General features: G+C 39.1%; 1 protein-coding gene across 2 annotated transcripts in view; it reads left to right on the top strand.

Annotated features, from left to right (window-relative positions):
• cep290 (centrosomal protein 290) overlaps positions 1-18433 on the top strand; it is a 42991-nt gene that overhangs the window by 5098 nt on the left and 19460 nt on the right. For both annotated transcript variants that reach the window (XM_030426772.1, XM_030426771.1), the window contains exons 8-35: positions 1-41; positions 211-300; positions 959-1081; positions 1956-2076; positions 4869-5041; positions 5397-5559; positions 5684-5784; positions 5876-5942; positions 6457-6563; positions 7518-7593; positions 7758-7891; positions 9944-10108; positions 11113-11262; positions 11342-11457; positions 11549-11651; positions 12155-12385; positions 12772-12945; positions 13064-13175; positions 13567-13772; positions 14170-14321; positions 14697-14808; positions 15094-15549; positions 15677-15841; positions 16062-16172; positions 16356-16490; positions 16582-16851; positions 17187-17294; positions 17841-18040. The exon at positions 1-41 is cut by the window's left edge and continues 142 nt beyond it. In XM_030426772.1, coding sequence (XP_030282632.1) covers positions 1-41; positions 211-300; positions 959-1081; positions 1956-2076; positions 4869-5041; positions 5397-5559; positions 5684-5784; positions 5876-5942; positions 6457-6563; positions 7518-7593; positions 7758-7891; positions 9944-10108; positions 11113-11262; positions 11342-11457; positions 11549-11651; positions 12155-12385; positions 12772-12945; positions 13064-13175; positions 13567-13772; positions 14170-14321; positions 14697-14808; positions 15094-15549; positions 15677-15841; positions 16062-16172; positions 16356-16490; positions 16582-16851; positions 17187-17294; positions 17841-18040 — 4162 coding nt within the window. The remainder of the gene's footprint in view (positions 42-210; positions 301-958; positions 1082-1955; positions 2077-4868; positions 5042-5396; positions 5560-5683; positions 5785-5875; positions 5943-6456; positions 6564-7517; positions 7594-7757; positions 7892-9943; positions 10109-11112; positions 11263-11341; positions 11458-11548; positions 11652-12154; positions 12386-12771; positions 12946-13063; positions 13176-13566; positions 13773-14169; positions 14322-14696; positions 14809-15093; positions 15550-15676; positions 15842-16061; positions 16173-16355; positions 16491-16581; positions 16852-17186; positions 17295-17840; positions 18041-18433) is intronic.

Raw genomic sequence — 18433 nt, 5'->3', positions numbered from 1 at the left:
TGGACCAGCTCAGGAAAGAGAGGGATCATGCACAGCTACAAGTAGATAAATTATATTATTTTGCCACATTAAAAATGTGGTGGATTTTTAAAACATATTTAGTTCTGAATTACTTAACACCATTCATCATTCCACCATGAAGTTATCACATAGATGAACTGCTTTGTTGGAGCTGTAAATCAAGGCTTTCTCTTTGTGTTTAATGAATAGGTCAGAGAGTTGACAGATAAGATTCATAGCATGACTGAGGAGGATGACCCAATCATGGCAGCAGTCAATGCCAAAGTGGAGGAGTGGAAGGTGGGTTTTAATCAAGTGTTTACAGCTCTCAAATAGACACCTCTGGTCTTTTTTTTACTTTGAGCCAGATGCACATAAAATATATGTTCCACCACAGAAACTCATCCACGAACCCAGAGACCTCTTGTATGAACTCAGAAACATAACTGGAGAGAGTCTAAATTTTGTTCCTGGCTGAATAAAGCTCCCTGTTCTGAAGAGAGTACTTTCTGAGGGCCCAGAACCTTTTCTTTGAAATGCATTGATGTCAAACCATACTACTTAGTCAATTTACCAACCACATAGATATGAGAGTAAAAGAGAACGGCAATTGTATCAACGTGATTATTTATGAAAACAGACATAAAAACTTCCCTAACTCTAGATCTCTCCTTTACAATATCCATTTCAACATCAAAGTCACACAGGAACTACAAAGACCAGGATTGTGTTTTTGTGTCTGCTCTTTTCTTTATCACGTTATTTGAGTAATTTGCCTACTTTTCACAGATCTTAAGAGGCTGTAGGAATGCAAATGCAAACTGGAAAGGGACTTGATTTTGTTTATGGTCATTATGTTTATTTAAAATTGCCCTTGAGTTTGCTTTTTTGTTTAATTATTTCCAAAGACCATCATGAGCATTCCACTGTGCTAACCTGATCTTTTCCTTACACACAGAGAGTGCTCTCTGGGAAGGATGATGAAATTTTGGTGTACCAGCAGATGATCCGCGACTTGAGAGAAAAACTGCGTTCAGCCCAGTTGGACTTGGACAAAAGCAACATTATTGCTTTGCAGCAGGTCTGTCACCAAAAAGGGGAGGGGGGGGGTTAATATTTGTTATATTTGTGATTTACTATCTACTGCCATTGTCATGCACACATGTGGGCCATTGTTTTATCATGATGTTTTCATGACATGTCAAGAAACTTTTACACCAAAGGTTCTCCTTACATAGTTGATGATGTAGTAAGATTTTGAAACACTTAGTATCTCAAAATGTGTTATAAATGGAAAAACTTTATTGCTAGGAGGCACCATACATTTGTATTGCTCCGGCAATACAAATTGACATTAATTTCATGACATCCTTACAGTAAATGGTCATGCTTTAATATAGCATGGTAAAGCTGCAGGACCACATACGTGTGCTCAAGAGTTTAAATCCTTTATGGTAAAGCAGTATCTTGTGTGGCATATTGGCACATATGTTGGAGAGGCTATAAATATAATGTGTGGCTTTATTTTAGTAAATATAAAGTTGCTCTACAAATGTATTTCCTCCAGTTTTTTCTTTCCACCTTACAATGTAGACAGTTCTTGTGTGTGCATGCCTGTTTTTGGGTCCTTTGGAGCAGGGCAATCCTTTATTTGACTGGTTTGACATTTTACGTTTTTCCATGTATCATTCGTCTTGCTTTCTGCTTTCCCTCTTCCCTTTTCACATCATTTTATCATCCTGTCCTCCCTTCCATCTCTCTATCGCTGCCCTGGGCCAGGTCATATATGAGCTTTGCAGTGTAAGTTTCATCTGTCATGTGCGCTTATCTTCAGCCTCCCTTTTTTTCATAAATTAATCAGAGATACTGAAGAAAGTGCCTATTTTGAGTGCTGCGGATGTGCTCCGTCTTACACGTGTATTCTTCCCTTTCAAATCATTTGTGAATGCTTAAAGGCTGTCCAAGAGAGAGATAATCAAATCAAGATGCTGAGTGAGCAGGTGGAGCAGTATACAGGGGAAATGGAGAAGAACACCCTGCTCATTGAGGAGCTAATGACGTCCAAGAAAGAACAAGGTGGGTGGAGATTCCTAACTGAACTCTTTCATACGAGAGACAATTGTGATGAACTTCTATCTACTATTATAAGGCTTATGCCGTCTTGGGCATCACTAAGAATGCCTCTGCCAAATATGTGCACCTAAGCCTTTCACAAACCTAGGGAAAACTGCACTCTCATGGTCTTTTATTTTGTCATTTATGGACTCCATCGAGAGAAACTAGAGAAAAAATACTCGTCTGTGAGATAATGTGTGTCAGCTTTTTGTGTAAGCACAGGACTGGACAGATTAAAAATAAATCCCTCATTGTGGGGTAAGGAATTTTTGTGGTCTCATTTATATGAAGGAAACTCATAGTTTTAAGCCCTCAGAGAATTAATGCAAGAATTTGCATTTCCTCTGATCTCTGCAGGGCATTTTAGCATTTTTAATTTAATTGTTCCATCACTCAACTGCAAGACAGTCCCCTGCCAAAGTGAAATTCATATCTACTCAAGTTCACCAAAGATGAACTCAAAGCGAAAATCCAAATTTGTGTAAGTGCTTCTGTAACTTTGTGCATGTGCGACCAGCAAAAGAACAAAATATTTTAGTCAGGAGTAGGTAGAGACATTAGGGAAATATACACTACTCACAATAAGTTAGGGATATTGTGAGAGACTCAGTGGCTTTCATACATACGGTGTTTGTTTCACTTCAGAGAGTTTTGGGATAGGGAGGCAATTGTATTGGGGTGATAGACACACCTCATTTTGTGTTTTCCACGTAATGGTCTCACTGTGTACAGTGTGCCTTACATATTGGGGCCAATACCAAAAAACTAAAAGACAACCCTTTTCAATGTGGCATCAATTTCAACATTCTGTGGGTATAAAAAGCTTGTATTGTCAGTAAGTCATTCCAAGTTCATCATTCAAACAGCCATGAACACACGACGTCACTTAACGGACGAGCAGCACCACCTGGCCATAGCGCGCCTTCGGGTCGGTGGCAGGCAGTCAGATGTTGCTCGTGAACTTGGTGTGTCTCAAAGTGTCATCAGCAGACTTGCATCAAGACACAGAACTACTGGCAGAGTTCGTGACAGACCCAGGAGTGGAGCCCCATGAGTGACAGACTGCAACAATGACCAGTACCTAAGGACCTATGCACTCAGACATCGTTATGCAACTGCCACACAGCTGCAGGCCCAGTTACGAGATGTGAGGGGTACTAGGGTTTCCAGACAAACCATTCGAAACCGACTCCACCGCTTTGGCTTGAATGCCAGATGACCATTGCAGGTGACTCCACTGACACCAAGACACTGCCGTGAACGTTTGCAGTGGGCACAAGACCATGTGACCTGGACAATGCAGCAGTGGTCTACCGTCCTGTTCACTGATAAGTGTCGGGTCACCTTGCACAGAAATGATGGTCGTCAGCGTTGCTGGAGAAGGCGAGGTGAGCGATATGCTGAGGTCAACATGGTCCCTAGGGTTCCCTTTGGTGGAGGAGGTGCAACAGTCTGGGCAGGCATCACCAGTCAGCGCAAAATAGATTTGGTTATTGTAGATGGCTCAGTCACTGCACGTTCTTACCTCAGAGACATCATAGAACCCATCCTCATCCCCCAATTCCGCCAGCACACCCCCAACTTTCTGTTCTTGAAATATAATGCTCCACCACATCGTGCCAGAATTGTCACAGCTCGACTTCAGGAAGTCGGAGTGCCTCATATGGTATGGCCAGCAATGTCCCCTGACCTGAACCCCATAGAGCACGTCTGGGACCAGCTGAAGCAGAGACTGGATGATCGTACCCCACCCCCACGTGACCTGGCAGAACTGTGTGTAGCACTTGTGGAGGAGTGGAACGCATTGCCTCAGAACAACATCATGAGGCTAGTGGGGAGCATGAGACGTCACTGTCAAGCTGTCATTGCGGCAAATGGTGGAAACACCCGCTACTGACATTGTCAATTTTTGTTATTTGGGGCTATCCTTGTTATTGTCAACATTTTTGGGGTAATAAATAATAAACTAATGAAAATGATGTTTCTTCTCATTCATTATTAGTAATATCAAAGGGAACTTTTACTTATTTCATAAAAATTCAGACAATAGGAAAAGCACTCATGTAAATAACTATATCCCTAACTTATTGTGAGTAGTGTATATGATATATATCATTATTGTGATATGAGACTAAATACCATCTCAGATTATGGATACCGTTATACAACAATATAGAATAGGTGTTCCTGGTTTTAAAGGCTGCGTTACAGTAAAGTGAGTCATTTTCTGAACCTACCAGGCTTTTCCTTTTGCTTTTCTTGTTTGCCATCATTGTTTGACTTGTCTTCATCACTTAGTCATTTATGAAGTGGTTTTATGGACTTTTCAGCATATCAGGATATACATATACGTATTGCGATATAGCCTAAAAATATCGTGACATTATTTTAAGGCCATGTCGCCCAGCCCTGGTAAACATTACTCATCTGATATGGCAGCCTTTTATTGAATTAAGTTTAAGCTATACTTTATGTGTTATTGCATGCTTATTCTGTGGCTGTTAAATACAGGTGAACTTTAGTTTATCTAATTATGTACTGTTTCTAATGCATATTATAAATAATAATAATAACTTTATTTATATAGCACCTTTCAAAAGCATGTTACAAGGTGCTGAACAACAGAATAAAAACAGAAATAAAAACATACCAAATACAATTGCATGACAATAAGGTGAACTAGAGGGACTGGCAATTAAATTCTGATACCCTGCAATCACCAAATCATCAGTAATTTCCTTTTTTTCTCCAAGGTCTTCCATCATCCATAAGACAGAAAAAGATGGCTGCGCTGCAGTCCAAGCTGGAAAGTGCGGAGGCCAGAGCAGTGGTAGCAGAGCAGGCAGTAAAGCTTGCAGAAGCTCATGCTGAGGAAAAAGACAAAGCACTCATTGAGGCTTCAAATCGTTTGAGCCAGTATGAGTCTGTGAGTCTACAAATGCCCTCTCTTTCTCTCTTGTTTGTACTTTTGGCTTATATCAAAGATTTTCTTTATTTTTTCATCCAAAACAAATTAATTGAGACAATTTAATTCCCAGAAGCAAAGTTTTGTTTTTCCTGTCCATCCTCACTTTTATCCAAGACACTGAAATGAGAGTGTGACTGTGGTGTGATCTACATGGGTTTTGAGTCCACAAGCCAAGTGTTTGTTTTTAACTATGTCTAATCACATCCTGATTTCCCTAAAGTGCCAAAGTTAAAATACAGGGAAATAATAAAAAGTGAGACAAATGATATTTTTTTGACGTTTAAGTAACAACGGCTCTGTCTCTACATTTCAGGGTACATATGGCCTGGAAGCAGCCATTGTGGAGATCAAAGAGTATAAAAATCAGATCAGAGTGAGAGATTGTGAGGCAGAGGCAATGACGAATGAGATCAACCAGCTTGAGATGAGAATCAATGACCTCATGGACGAAAATGAGGACTTCCGCGAAAAACTAGGTCAGATTTAAAAAAAAAAGGAAATCTTTACTGCTCCCTGTCTGTATATTTAAACACCACTGTCTGAGTCGTTTTTGTGAAACTCACTAAACATATAAAATGTATGTCTTTTATGACTCCCAAGGTCTGGGACAAAAGCAAGAAGTGGATCTGACAGAGTTCAGGCGAGCCAAAGATCTCAGACAACGTCAGTACAAAGCAGAAAACCAAGTCCTCACCAAAGAGGTGAAGTGAGATCACATTTGTTATAACCACTGCTTTTATAACTACTAGGTTTTCTGAGAACCTCTTACCTTTCTGCTTGACTTCTCTCTAGATTGAACGGCTTGAAGAGGAAAGATTGGAGCTAAAGAAACAAATCAGGCACATGGTGAAGGAAAGAGGTGGCGCAACAATCATGAAATTTGATATCAGAAATTATTGTGTTAACATTCTTTTGACATGCTTTTCTCCTCAGTGACTAGAGAACACTTAAGGCTGTTTGATCTGCCTGTTTGATATTGTATCTTTATTGATAAGTCTCTGCAATTTCGATCTCCTGATCTGTCCAATAATGGTCGAGTCCCCTTCAAACCAGGAACTATTGATCATGTTAGTAGTATAATGAGTTACAAAGTCCCCATACGTTCAGCCAGGGGTCAAGCATTTTCACTCAATGTTGAATTGTCCATTGTATTGGACAGGAGGCTGAAATTTCATCCAACAAGCGCTAGATGCAGATGTCTTAAAACGGCAAATAAGTCAAAACAGTACAGCAGGTGGCTAGTCAAAAGTTGAACATTTCTTATTAGCCTTTTTGTATTATTGACTTGAAGTCTTTTTGTTACTCTTTAAACGTGTTGTACTGACAGAAAGTGTTTATTATTAGGTCTTAGTAACAATAAATTGTGTACACAGGGATCCCACAGTCAAGCCTGCTGCTGGAGGAGGAAGCTGGGCCGGGCAGAACTGGACAGCTGCCATTTAAACAAGGCACCTACACAGATGAAGAGCTCCGACGCAAAGTAAGTTCCAGACTAATGACATTATTTCTCACATCTCAACTTTATTCAAGGCCCAGCATTTAAAAGAGAGAGCAATGGACTGATAACATTTTTAGAGGCAATATCAGTTGATATTTAAAATGATTTGTCATTTTAGAACTAGCAACATGATTTGTGTTCAGTGTTTCATTTTATCTGATTATTTATTCAGGGTAGTCTGGTTTAGATCGACATTGTCCCTTAGTTAGACAGACTTGGTTACACAATCATGACCAACAAAAGTAAAGCAAATGTCGTAAAAAATTATACAAGGAAGAACTGGAAACAAATGAAGATAGAAGGGGAGACAGGAGAGAAAGGAATGGTTGAGGATTTTATAAATCCATCACCTTTTATTTTAGCAAGTGCCAAAAGTACAGATTTATGATACATTTTTTCTGAGTTAATCAGCTGATTTAGCACGTGCAAGTACTTGCAGAATAATTCAAAATTTAGTTTGATTATCATTTATATGACACAAGTCAAATGCAGTCTAGTGTTGCAGCAGCAGCAGATACTTTCACGTCTTTTGCCAGAAGGCAGCAGGGTGAACAGAGTATGGCAAGTGTGGATTTTGTCTCTCACTGTCCTATGCAGACATCACACTGATATCACTGATGTTTGTTAAATGGGTGGTTTTAATTGGTTTTAAAACTGTAGATCCTTGTTATTTTCTGGGCAACACACAAACCCTGCCAGATCCTGGTCTTTCCGGTCAGGATGCTTTCCATTGGTTCTCCAGTGGTATTCATTCATATGCTTTTTTCAGGATGGATAACATGAAATGAAATTGTTACATGGCTTGTAAAAAAGCAGTTGAGTATGTTGGGGAAATACAGTCAAGGGTTACGTAATAAACAGATAAAAACCTAGTATAAAAGATTTGAGCAAAAGCAACTGTCAGGAAATCAGTTTTTTTGTTACTTTTCTTTGCAGAATGAGTACCTGGAAAAAGAACTTAGCAATAAGGAAAGAGAGCTGGAACTCCACAAGACCCAGTTTCAAGCCAAATGTAAGTAAAGTTCTATAGCTGAGTCAGTTTCATTAACCATAGATTTTGTTCGTCTGAACACTTGGAAGTATATGAATATGTACTGCAGAGATCAGACTTTTAAAAGTAAATGGGAAAAAACACAGCTTCACTGATATTGGTCCCTCCTGTGTGTTTACTCGTAGTGGATGAACTGTCAAAAGTGAAAAGAGATCTGGAGGCTGCGCTAAGAGATGTCCTCCAAGCCATGAGAGTTAATCAAGACACCTTTCCATCTGACGCTACCATCAATATTCCCAGTCTGGAAAGGTTGGCTAATGTAAGTATCTCCCATGCATTGGGGACACAAGCTTATTTGCACATTGAGAGTTTAAAAATCTTTTTGTTGTAATATGAGGCTGTCTTGAAACTTGGCTTACACCAGAGAAGCTGTATGGAGCCATTTTATATTTATTTTTTGGGTGTTTTTTTTCCATCCCCATCCACTTTAATTGTTTAGAAGAATGCTACAATACTGTTTCGATGTAAAGCTCTGAAGATGTTTTTTGGACCATGAAACTAAATTTCCAGTACTTCAAATATTGTAGTAAATGTAAGGATGTAGAAATTTCAAACAAAATAACAATAATTACATAGTTTAATTTATCTCTCCATTGTAGTCCTTTTGAGAAATTGGTCTCCCTTCTTTGTCTTCTAAATCACTGCATCACAATAATGGTCTGATGTTTACTCAAACTGCAGTATTTCAATAGTTTTTAACAACATATGACATCATTGAGTTGAGCTGTCAATGTAGTTAATGTGTGCGCTCTTAACCTATTACTAGACATTTAACTGTCATTTGTTCTGTCTGGTTTTATGTATTCTTGTCTGTATTCTGTCCTCTTGGAACTGATCAAATCAATGTCCATGTGACATTACCCTGGCTACAGTTGATGGAAAACAACAGCCTATTCTGTTGCCCCATTTTGCAATATCTGATCTGTTGTATAATTAAATGCCATGTGGGAACATAAATGAAGTCATCTACGTTTTGATAAAACAGAAAAGGATATTTTCCTGAAGAATATGAGTTCGATGAGGCGAGTAGTAATGGCACCAGTAGTAGATGTAGAATATCAGCAGTTGGTGGTTTTAGGTTGAAGTTATGACGATATTTTTGAGGTCAAATTACTGTTTTTGGATAACATATGCAGTCAGAATCCTCCTATTGTGACATTTGAGTTAAAAGTTTCTAGATTCAATTTACAAGATGTTTGCAGTTAATAATTATATATGATTTGGGCACAAAAATCTTTTTTTTTTTATAAAGGTTTGCATAAGCAGCACAGGTCCAGGCATACTGAGTCTAGTTCAGCTAAAATAACCTCAAACATATCAAATTAGGCATAATGAATTCATTCATTCATTAAACCTTTATTTATACACCAGAGATCATTGAGTCATGATCCTCATTTGCAATGGCATTGACTCAATTACAAAACAAAGAATAGGAAAAAACCAAGAGATAGATTTACAAAGAAAAGGTAGTCTTGGCTAATAACAAGCTGGTAATATTTTAAGATTATGCAGGATAATTTGATAGATAAATTAAGATGACTTAAATGTAAATTAAAATAATACAGATCTATTAAACAAAAACAAGTAGAACAAGATAGAATAATGAGCTCTCCTCTGTAACTGATCAGGGAACACATCATGCCCAATCAGTCTGTGATCATATGATTTTTGTGTATTTTTTCCTAGAGAGCTACAAAATGTTTCCCACTGTCTCGGTTTTCACCATGTGCAGTGCTGTTAGACTTGCTATGCTGAAAACAATGGACATACAACCACTGGTTTATGTCAGTTGAGGGATCGTCACATAGCAACTTCATAAACAAAAAATGTGGTCAAGTGGAAAAAAAGTTTAGAGTGGTTAAACTTCTGGTTGATTGTGCCGGACTGATAATCCACCAGCAAGTAAAAAACCGAGAGAGCTGAAGAAGATGTTTATTTGGCTTTGAGGTCGCATTGCTTGGCTCAACGCCAGAGATGTCAGGCACAAGAGAAGTTGACAGGAAATGCCAGGTGCAAGCCACATGCAAATGAAAATCCATCATAACTTGTAGATTTAATGTTATCTTTACTAAGTGTGATTTTGGAAGTATTGTTAGTAAATGTCAAAACGAGGAAACTATTTTCGAAAGTATTGTTAGTAAATGTTAAAACTACGAAGTGAATGTGATCGTGGTTGCGCTGACTGACATGCAGAAACTCAAAGGATCTTTTCTATTTCATAGACTGGCTCATTTATTTTACATTCAGTGTTTTTTAGTTTGTTTTAATGGTATTAAAAACTAATTATTTGTGCTCATTCCTAAAATAACAGGCTACTGATGTTAACAACATGACTGGGCAGTCTGAGTCAGCCCTGCACCTCAAATCCCATATACATCAGCTAGTGGGAAGAAATGAAGAACTTCGGCAGGAATTGAAATTGGCTCGGGAGGAAGCCACCAGCAGCTTCAGTCAGCTTGCCAGAGCCAAAGAAAAGGTACGTCCATACGTGTTACCACTGGATAAAGAAATGTTCCTGCTGACTGATAATGAGGGAAAACATGTTATTTGTGTGTGTGTGTGTGTGTGTGTGTGTGTGTGTGTGTGTGTGTGTGTGTGTGTGTTTCTTTGTAGCATTACATTAACTTTTCTATCGAATCCTTTTTTTGGCTTCATCCTTTCCTTTGGCAGAAGCAACACGCCATGTTGTTTTCTTTCCCAGGTTTTTCATGCTACATTTTTAAATTTGCGAGCACCCTCAAGCGAACAGTTGTAAACTCTGGTCCATCAAGCAAACTCTAAATGCTTACAGCTGTGTGTTTCAACTTGTTTCTTCAAATAAAAAGATAAATGTCTCACATTTAAGAGGTTAACCAGAAAAATTTACAAATTTACATAATGCGTGTTTATACAGACAGTGGCAAAGTCTGACATGGTATTTGTCTCTCTGAGTAATTTGCATGACTAGAACATTGCTTTGATAATACATCTTCTCTGTTTTCAACATGTGTTGCTTCTGTTTCCCTGAACGAGCAAAGTGAGGTAAACAAACTTATGTCTCAGCTTTTCATCTGTTTGAACAGTTTCAATAGAAACCGTGTTTCCCACAGTACAGCCAACACAATGTTTTTTGGACCCCTGTTGTTCAAAGGGGAAAGCATGGTTTTATATCAAAGCCATCAAAGCCTTTCGTTAGGGCAACTTTCATAACTCATCTTTAAATTCTCCAGTTTAATTCTGTTAAACCACTTGTCTTTTGTGTATTTTTTTCTCAGGTCTTTTCCATTTTTGGCAACAATGCCTTCTGTCCTTGTGTGAAGGAAAACACATGCTTAGCAGATTTGATCGATGGTTTCCTATAGCGGAACAATTATTCTAAATACGCCTTTGATACTAGAAATAAACTTGTACATGCTGTTATTGACAATGATATTGAAGTCTGTATTTTAAAAAAATAGGTTTGACTGCCAGGCACTTCTTTTTATTGTCTTTATCTCTCAGGTGAGCCAACTGGAAGGTGAAATGGAGCTTCTAAGGAGGTCGGGCAGCAGTGGAGTCATCCTCCGACCACTGACCCTGCCTGAGGGCCTGGGGTCCAGCAGCACTGAAGTCATCAGCTCTCTGAATGAGTATGCTGTTCGACTTCTTCAGGTTAGTACTGCTGTCTTCTTCAGACCCAACAATATGTCTAAACTATTAGGTAAACCTTTGTAATTCTTATATTAATTAGGAGCTCAAAAACAGGGAGGAAAAAAGCAAGAAACTTGCAGGATCACTGGAGGAATATAAGGAGAAGTTCTCTGTCATTAGCCATCAACAGGGACTCCTCTATAAAGAATACCTAAGGTTTGTTAATAAGGATGTTTCTTGCAGGTTAAAGCCTGTTTGTAACCTAACGTGTAAAATTTGAGACCATTTTTATTGTGTTTTCGCCCAGTGAGAAGGCAGAGTGGCAAAAGAAAAACGACACCTTTACAGAGTTGAAGAATAAACTGGAGGAGGAAAAACTGGCGGATGCTGTTAAAATCGAGGAGTTCAAAGTAAGTCAGAATAATAAATGTTTTAAAGGTTAGTGGAATTTAAATGCTGCAGGCTGGCCTGCATTAATCTAAACCCAATACTTTAAGATGATTTAATGTTCTGATCTTAAATAATCTTCTTTGTTCCTCTTTGTCCTGTCTGTCCAACTTCTTCCTCTAACTCAATGAATGTCAAACACACATAACGGCAACAGACCACTCACTGTTTCATGCAGTTAAAGAGTGAGACCCTTGAGAGTCCTGGACTGCATAGATTACCTCAGAAAGAAAAGAAGAATAACTTTCGTAATTCCCAAGGGGAAAATTCACATTTTGTCATTCCATTATAAAGTTTACACACACATAAGCCCAAAAGGACTTTGATGTCTGCACATGTTGGGATCAGATCCAGTCACTTTGCCTCCAGCACTTATCCTCAATCTACCCTTTAGTGAGTTTTTCTTCCAAAAATGTATAAATGGTCAGTTTTGTTTGTTAATTTCCTAATCACATTCATCCATAAGGAGCTGCTTGACACCCTTCAGAAGGACCCAGACGAAATCAAGAGACAGTTGAGTGAAGCATGGCGCAAGCTGACGGTGCTGAAGGTTAATGAGAAGAAACTGACCCGACGCTACATGACCCTCCTGGAGCAAGAGCAGCACCTCCACAAGGAGAACAGCAAACTGAGGGAGGAGAGCATCAACATGCAGGCCTCCGTCACCCAGAGGATGGGCTACCTTCAGAGATACAAGGTACAAAAAGTTTAATTCCACCAACAAACTCTGGGACAAAACTAATTCTAATTTGCCGGAGTATAGAAGTATAAGGTTAGAGTAAATTAGACAGGTCTTTCCAAAGATCATACATAAAATAAAAATGGGGCTCCTTTTATCTTAAATATTGAGTGGGAAAACACATACAAATAAAATCAAAATTAAATTACTGGTCTTTGACTCCAACCAAAAGTTAAGTATTCCCCTTAAAATCAATTTAGCTGTTGTATCAAATGCTTCCAAATACTGTATATAATAATTCCAAATACAGTAACTTCTTTAAAAAAAATCATAAATATGGAGTCAGCCATTATTACCACCAAAGCAATGACCTCAGACAGCCCTGTCTTTTGTTTTGTCTTTAGGAAATGGCTGCATATAAGATAGCAGCACTGCAGAAGGCCCTGGATGACAGTGTGCCCTCATCTGACCTGGAGAAGGCGAACAGACAGTACACAGAGCTGACGGTTAAGTACAGAGACATGCTGCAGAGGGATAGCCGGCTCATACAGAGAACCACCAACCTCGAACATTTGGAGGTATAAAAAGCACTAAACTTCCCAAGGAATTTTATCACTCCTCCAATACACACACATTTCACTGTTTTTGACGGTTAACTGACCACATGATATTTTATCTTATTCTCCTGTCTTTCAGAGTGAGACTGAGTCTCTTCGGGAGCAAATCTCTGCCATGAATAAAGAACTAGAGATAACAAAGGAGAAACTGTATACCTTGGAGCAAGCATGGGACAACATCAGTGCAATTGGTATTTAGTGATTTTTATCTCTCAGAACAAAAAAGTTGTTCTTTGTTTATTTTGAATATACAACATTATAAACTGGTACACACTGTATTTTTTTTATGTGTTATCATGCCAAAATGCCAAAATATAAAGCATCTACAACAGAGATCAGTTCTGATCAAGTATTATATTAACACAGCACACACAGGCTGACATGTCTGTTAAAAGATAAGTTTAGTTTTAGTGTTTATACGAGCTGAAGTTTTATCAAACAGTCTTAACATTAGCCTGGATGAGAAGATGCCATTAGACACAGCATAGGCCATACGATAGAGCATGTCTTAACTTGAGTGTTAAGTCTAGTTTGTTAAGTGACCCAATTCTCATCCCAAATTGTTTATTTTCAAAATCTCAGGAGGTGAAAATAGCATGGATAAGGCAGACAAGGCGATGGCCAACAATGAGATGGTATCTGCGGCCAGGCGGATAACCACTCTCGAGATGAAGGAGCTGAACGAGAGGCAGAGAGCAGAGCATGCCCACAAAATGTATGAACAAATGCGGAACTCCCTCAGGCAGGTGGAAGAACGGAACCTGGAACTGGAGTCCAAGTTTGCAGAGGTAAAGAAAACAGCACATAATAAGTTCTTTTTTGACACACTTGAGACTTTGCTCTGGACATCTATTTGACAAATTTTTAATAAATTGCGCCAAGTATTAAATGCCATTTGTTTGACCTGGCAGTCATTTCAATCATACAATAGAGAAGTTCATAGATTTGATTATACAAAAGCAGAATTATCTTTAATGCCACACATAGGCTGTTTAGAAATTCATTTTTAATTTCTCTATCTCAACATTTTGGTTAATGATCTCTAAGAAACAGCAATACAACTCAGCTGTGCGAGTGTTTTAACACGTGTCAGTGTTTGCCACAATCTCAACTCTTTCGGTAATTCTTTATAAAGTAATTATTTAAAGAATCTTATCAAGTAGAGTTTCCAATGTTTTTCTGCAGTTGACCAAGATGAATGTAGAGGCCCAGAGGATGGAGCGGGAGCTGAGAGACGAGCTGGCAGACAGCATCAGCAAAGCTGTGAGCGACGCTAACAGAGCCAGGATTGCTGAGTTGGAGAAGGCAGAGGCTGAGCTTCGCATCGAGGTTTCTAAGTATGTTTGACAGTGTGCAGGGCTGAGATTATGAGATTATGCTCTTATCTTGAAATATACATTTTTTTTGTTAAGATTACATTTAGAATCATAGAATGACTATGCTGATTTGATATAAATGTTTTTGAGGACACAGTGGTTTACTTGAGAATAAATCTTTATAAAACATTCAGATGATGTAACATAAGCTTGTCATTCCTTGAAACGCTTCTCTGTGCACAACCACACCTTTGCTTTTATTTGATACATTGGTTGTGAGCTATGACACTCAGCTTTTCACTGTTTCTTATAATTGTAATAAACAAATACATGTTTACCTCATTGTACTTTAAAGTGTTAAGAATTGTAATTTGTGTTTTATTTGTTATTCTACAGACTTCAAGAGGTGTCTGATGTGGCCATGATGCAGGCGTCTGCTCTACAGGCCCGACAACAGTCCAAAGAGAAGGAAGTAGAAGCTTTGAGGAGACAAATACTGGACCTCCAGGTAATCGGGTGTTGTCTTTTATATTTTTAAATGTATTGAACCTTGGGCAGGTTGATCGTTAACTTTATTTGTAAAATAAATTCAAAGATTTGCCCTAAAAGGCAACCAAACCTTGTTCCTTTCATTAATCAATATCCTCTAAATATTCAATTGGTAAAAAGTATATTGAAATTTCAGAACAGAACAGAAACAACCAAATTTGTTTTGCAGCCAGTTATGTAGATCTGTGAGTCACGGGAAATCATTTTGAGTGTGTATCTTCACTGTTATCTCTCTCTCTCACAGTCACATTCAGATGAGAAGGCCCTCATTGCAAAGCTCCACCAGCACATTGTGGCTCTGCAGCTTAGTGAGTCAGCTGCTGTGGCCAAGCTTGAGGCAGCCGCCTCTCGCATCAAACAGCTGGAGACCTACAAGCTTCGTGCTGAACAGCGGCTTGATGCCAGCGAGGGCAGTCTGTTCCTCACCCGCCAGGAGGGCAGAAATCGATCCAAGCACCTACGGCAGACCATCCAGTCACTACGTAGGCAGTTTGCAGGAGCTCTGCCTCTTCCCCAGCAAGAAAAGTTCTCTGTGACCATGGTTAACCTTCAGGAGGACAGAGCAAGAGCCCAGGAGGAGAAGAAGAAGGCTGAGGAGGAGAGAAGGAGGGCTGAGGGCAGAGCAGAAGAGCTGGAGATGCGACTTCGAGGCCTGGAGGAGCTTATCTCAACACTGAAGGATGTGAAAGGGGCTCAGAAGGTCATTCTGGTTGATTGACAGTTAAAAATATTACCACAGCTGTTGAAAAGTATCTAGTCAGGTGATGTCATTTTGTGACATCTTGACCATAAGCTGAAATTTCTGAAAACTGTAAAACTTCAAACAGGTAAATGAGTGGCACAAGAAGATGGAAGAAGCTCGTCTGCAGGAGCTGAGGAAAGGCAGGGAGCTGGTGGTCCAGAAGGAGGAGATCAGGTACCTGAAGAACCTGGTGGAAGAACAAGAGCGAAACATCTGCTCGCTCGAAGAAGATATGGTTCAGCAAAACATGGTGAGAGAAAAACTGCAGACACATTCAAAAGTTTGTCAAAATACGTACACAAATACTTGATAAGCACGTAAGGGTTTCATACAATAGTTATTGTGGAACCAGTGGAGAAAAAATGTAGCTGTGAAAACTTTGTAATTACATCACTTTTTTTGGAGCTTTTAGGGACAGTTTCATTTGTATTTAGGGTAATACAGAAAACTCTTCTCTTTCCTATGTCAAGCTTCAAGATGAACGCCAGCTTGCATGGGATCAGCGAGAGGTGGAGCTGGAGCGCCAACTGGACCAGTATGAGAAGCACCAGAATGAGGTTCTGAGCAGAAGTTCTGAAAAGGTCATCTTTTGTTTATAGCCTGTGAAGATAAAATAATTCTCATTAATAGAAAAGTAAAACATGACTATTTACCAACAGGCTGTTATTCAAGCTATCAGGTTTTTTTTTTTTAAATCCGATTATAAAGCCTGGGCTTCAGCTCAGTCTTTATCTGTATTTATTTTCATTTCTGGTTGTTTGCAGTATGAGGATGGAACAGGATCCCTACCAGACCCAAGTCTACCTCTTGCTCACCAGTTAGAGTTTGCCTTGGCTAAAATCAGAGAGCATGTCCACACCGTCTTAGACACTCAGGCCACCTGCAATCGTCTAGATGAGGTACAGTATTCAGTCCGTGTTGATACAAACAGTATTCCTCATCAAATCAGATATGTAGTGTTTTTTTAAACTCTTATTCCTCCATGTGCAGAAGTTGAAAGAGAAAGAAGCAGCTCTGTGGAAGGCGGAACAGAACATTGTGTCAAGGGATAGAGTGATCAATGAGCTGCGACTTCGGCTCCCAGCGGCAGCTGACAGAGAACGCCTGTTAGCTGACCTTGCCAAGCATGAAGAGGGCCTTTCAGACAATCAGCCTGCCCTCAAGCTGGCTCACCAGACCATCAAAGACCTCCAAGGTCGGCTTGACAAAAAAGAAGACGTGCTAAAGAAATACCAGAGCCAGTTGGCTCGAGCCAGACAGGTACACTAATACAATGACAAATACTGGAAGCACAATGATTGTAAATGCAACATTTTTTATATATTGTGTGTTCTTTTTAAAGGGTAATAGTTTTTGAATAACAGGTGGAGTTGGGTGTTATGAATGTCTTGAATCTCCAAAGGGTCGAAATCCAGAAATCTCAGCACTTGGATTACATTTTTATGAGCAGTCTCCACAGAAAAAGTCTTGTAGAAGTGTTATTACCTCTATTTAGACACCTGATCAGAGTAAACAAGATGAAGCTTTTACAAGGTAAATCTTTTTTATAGTCAAAGTATTCTTTGTTTCATTTAACTACACCTTGTTGATCCCAGGATCAAGAGGACATGATAAAGAGACACCAGGAAGAGCTGAGAATGCTGCATCAGAAGTTGGACTTGCACTCAGACACCTCCTTGGACCGCTTTAAACAGACAGCAATGGTACGCATGTATCCATTTGTCTCTGTGAGCTTGTTTCTGTTTAAACAGCTTTGGCTTGTTGAGCTAAGGCTCACAACAACAGTGGTATACGTCAAGTCCATGACATCAGATTCACATTAATATCCAGAGATACCTCTTCTGGTTTTCAAGATACTTGATTGCCAACCTCGATATGATATCCTGAAAAAAAAAAAATGGCATTCAATAACATTTTCAATATTGATAGGAAAAAAGGTGTGTGTCAATTCGCTGTCAGAGAAGAGAGTTATTGACACTTCAGCTACTGGTGTTTCAGAGAGTATCAGAGTGTCAGTACTTCAGAAAATGAGCACTTATACTGTTTCAAATATTCAGTATATTTTTGACAACACTAATTTTACATTAATCAACCAGTGTTTCATCAGAAATCAGCCCATTTCCAAGCATAATTTAGAACATGTTCCTCAGTGAGCTCTGTCAGAGTTCCTCGGAGCACTATTTAAAATCTTCTGCTTAGTTTGAAGCCGTTTGTCTTGTTTAATGCTTTCACCTTCCTTTTTTTCCAAGGAACTGATGAAGAAGCCCACTATCAGAGTGCCAACCACCAAGCATCTGGAGCGTCTGGCGGAGCTGGAGCAGACGGTGGCTGAACAGGACGTCTCTCTCTCCTCTGTCACAGAGAAGCTCAACCTGACCACCGCTGAGCTAGAGAGACAAAGGATTTCCATGGAAACACAGGCTAAGAAACACACTGATGAGATGTCAAGGTAATTATCCCTTTATTTAACCATCTGTCAAGATGAATAAAAGCAGAAAACAGAATCCTTTGTTTTATTTATCATAGTTGTTTAAGTGAGTTCATGAATTTATATCAGCTAACCTCAGTGTGAAATGTTTGTTTTGCAAGTGAAAGCATATTTATTAACTGAGGTCTCAAATTAAGCCCCAATGTTAACATCTTTGGAACATTACCAGCATGAAACATGTAGAGAATTGATTAATAAAACATCATTGCATTGCCTCTGTCTAACCTTGATTTACACTAATAATCTGAACTGGGTGTTTTTTGGTATTTTGCCATCTTTAGAGAATCCCAGACTAACGGACATATAATAAAGATATAGCAAGCCCTATGCTAATTGAAATCTCAGTGAAGATTA

The sequence above is a fragment of the Sparus aurata genome, chromosome 8 (assembly GCF_900880675.1).
Source record: "Sparus aurata chromosome 8, fSpaAur1.1, whole genome shotgun sequence".
Taxonomy (NCBI): Eukaryota; Metazoa; Chordata; class Actinopteri; order Spariformes; family Sparidae; genus Sparus; species Sparus aurata.
This window is presented reverse-complemented; position numbering and strand designations above follow the sequence as displayed.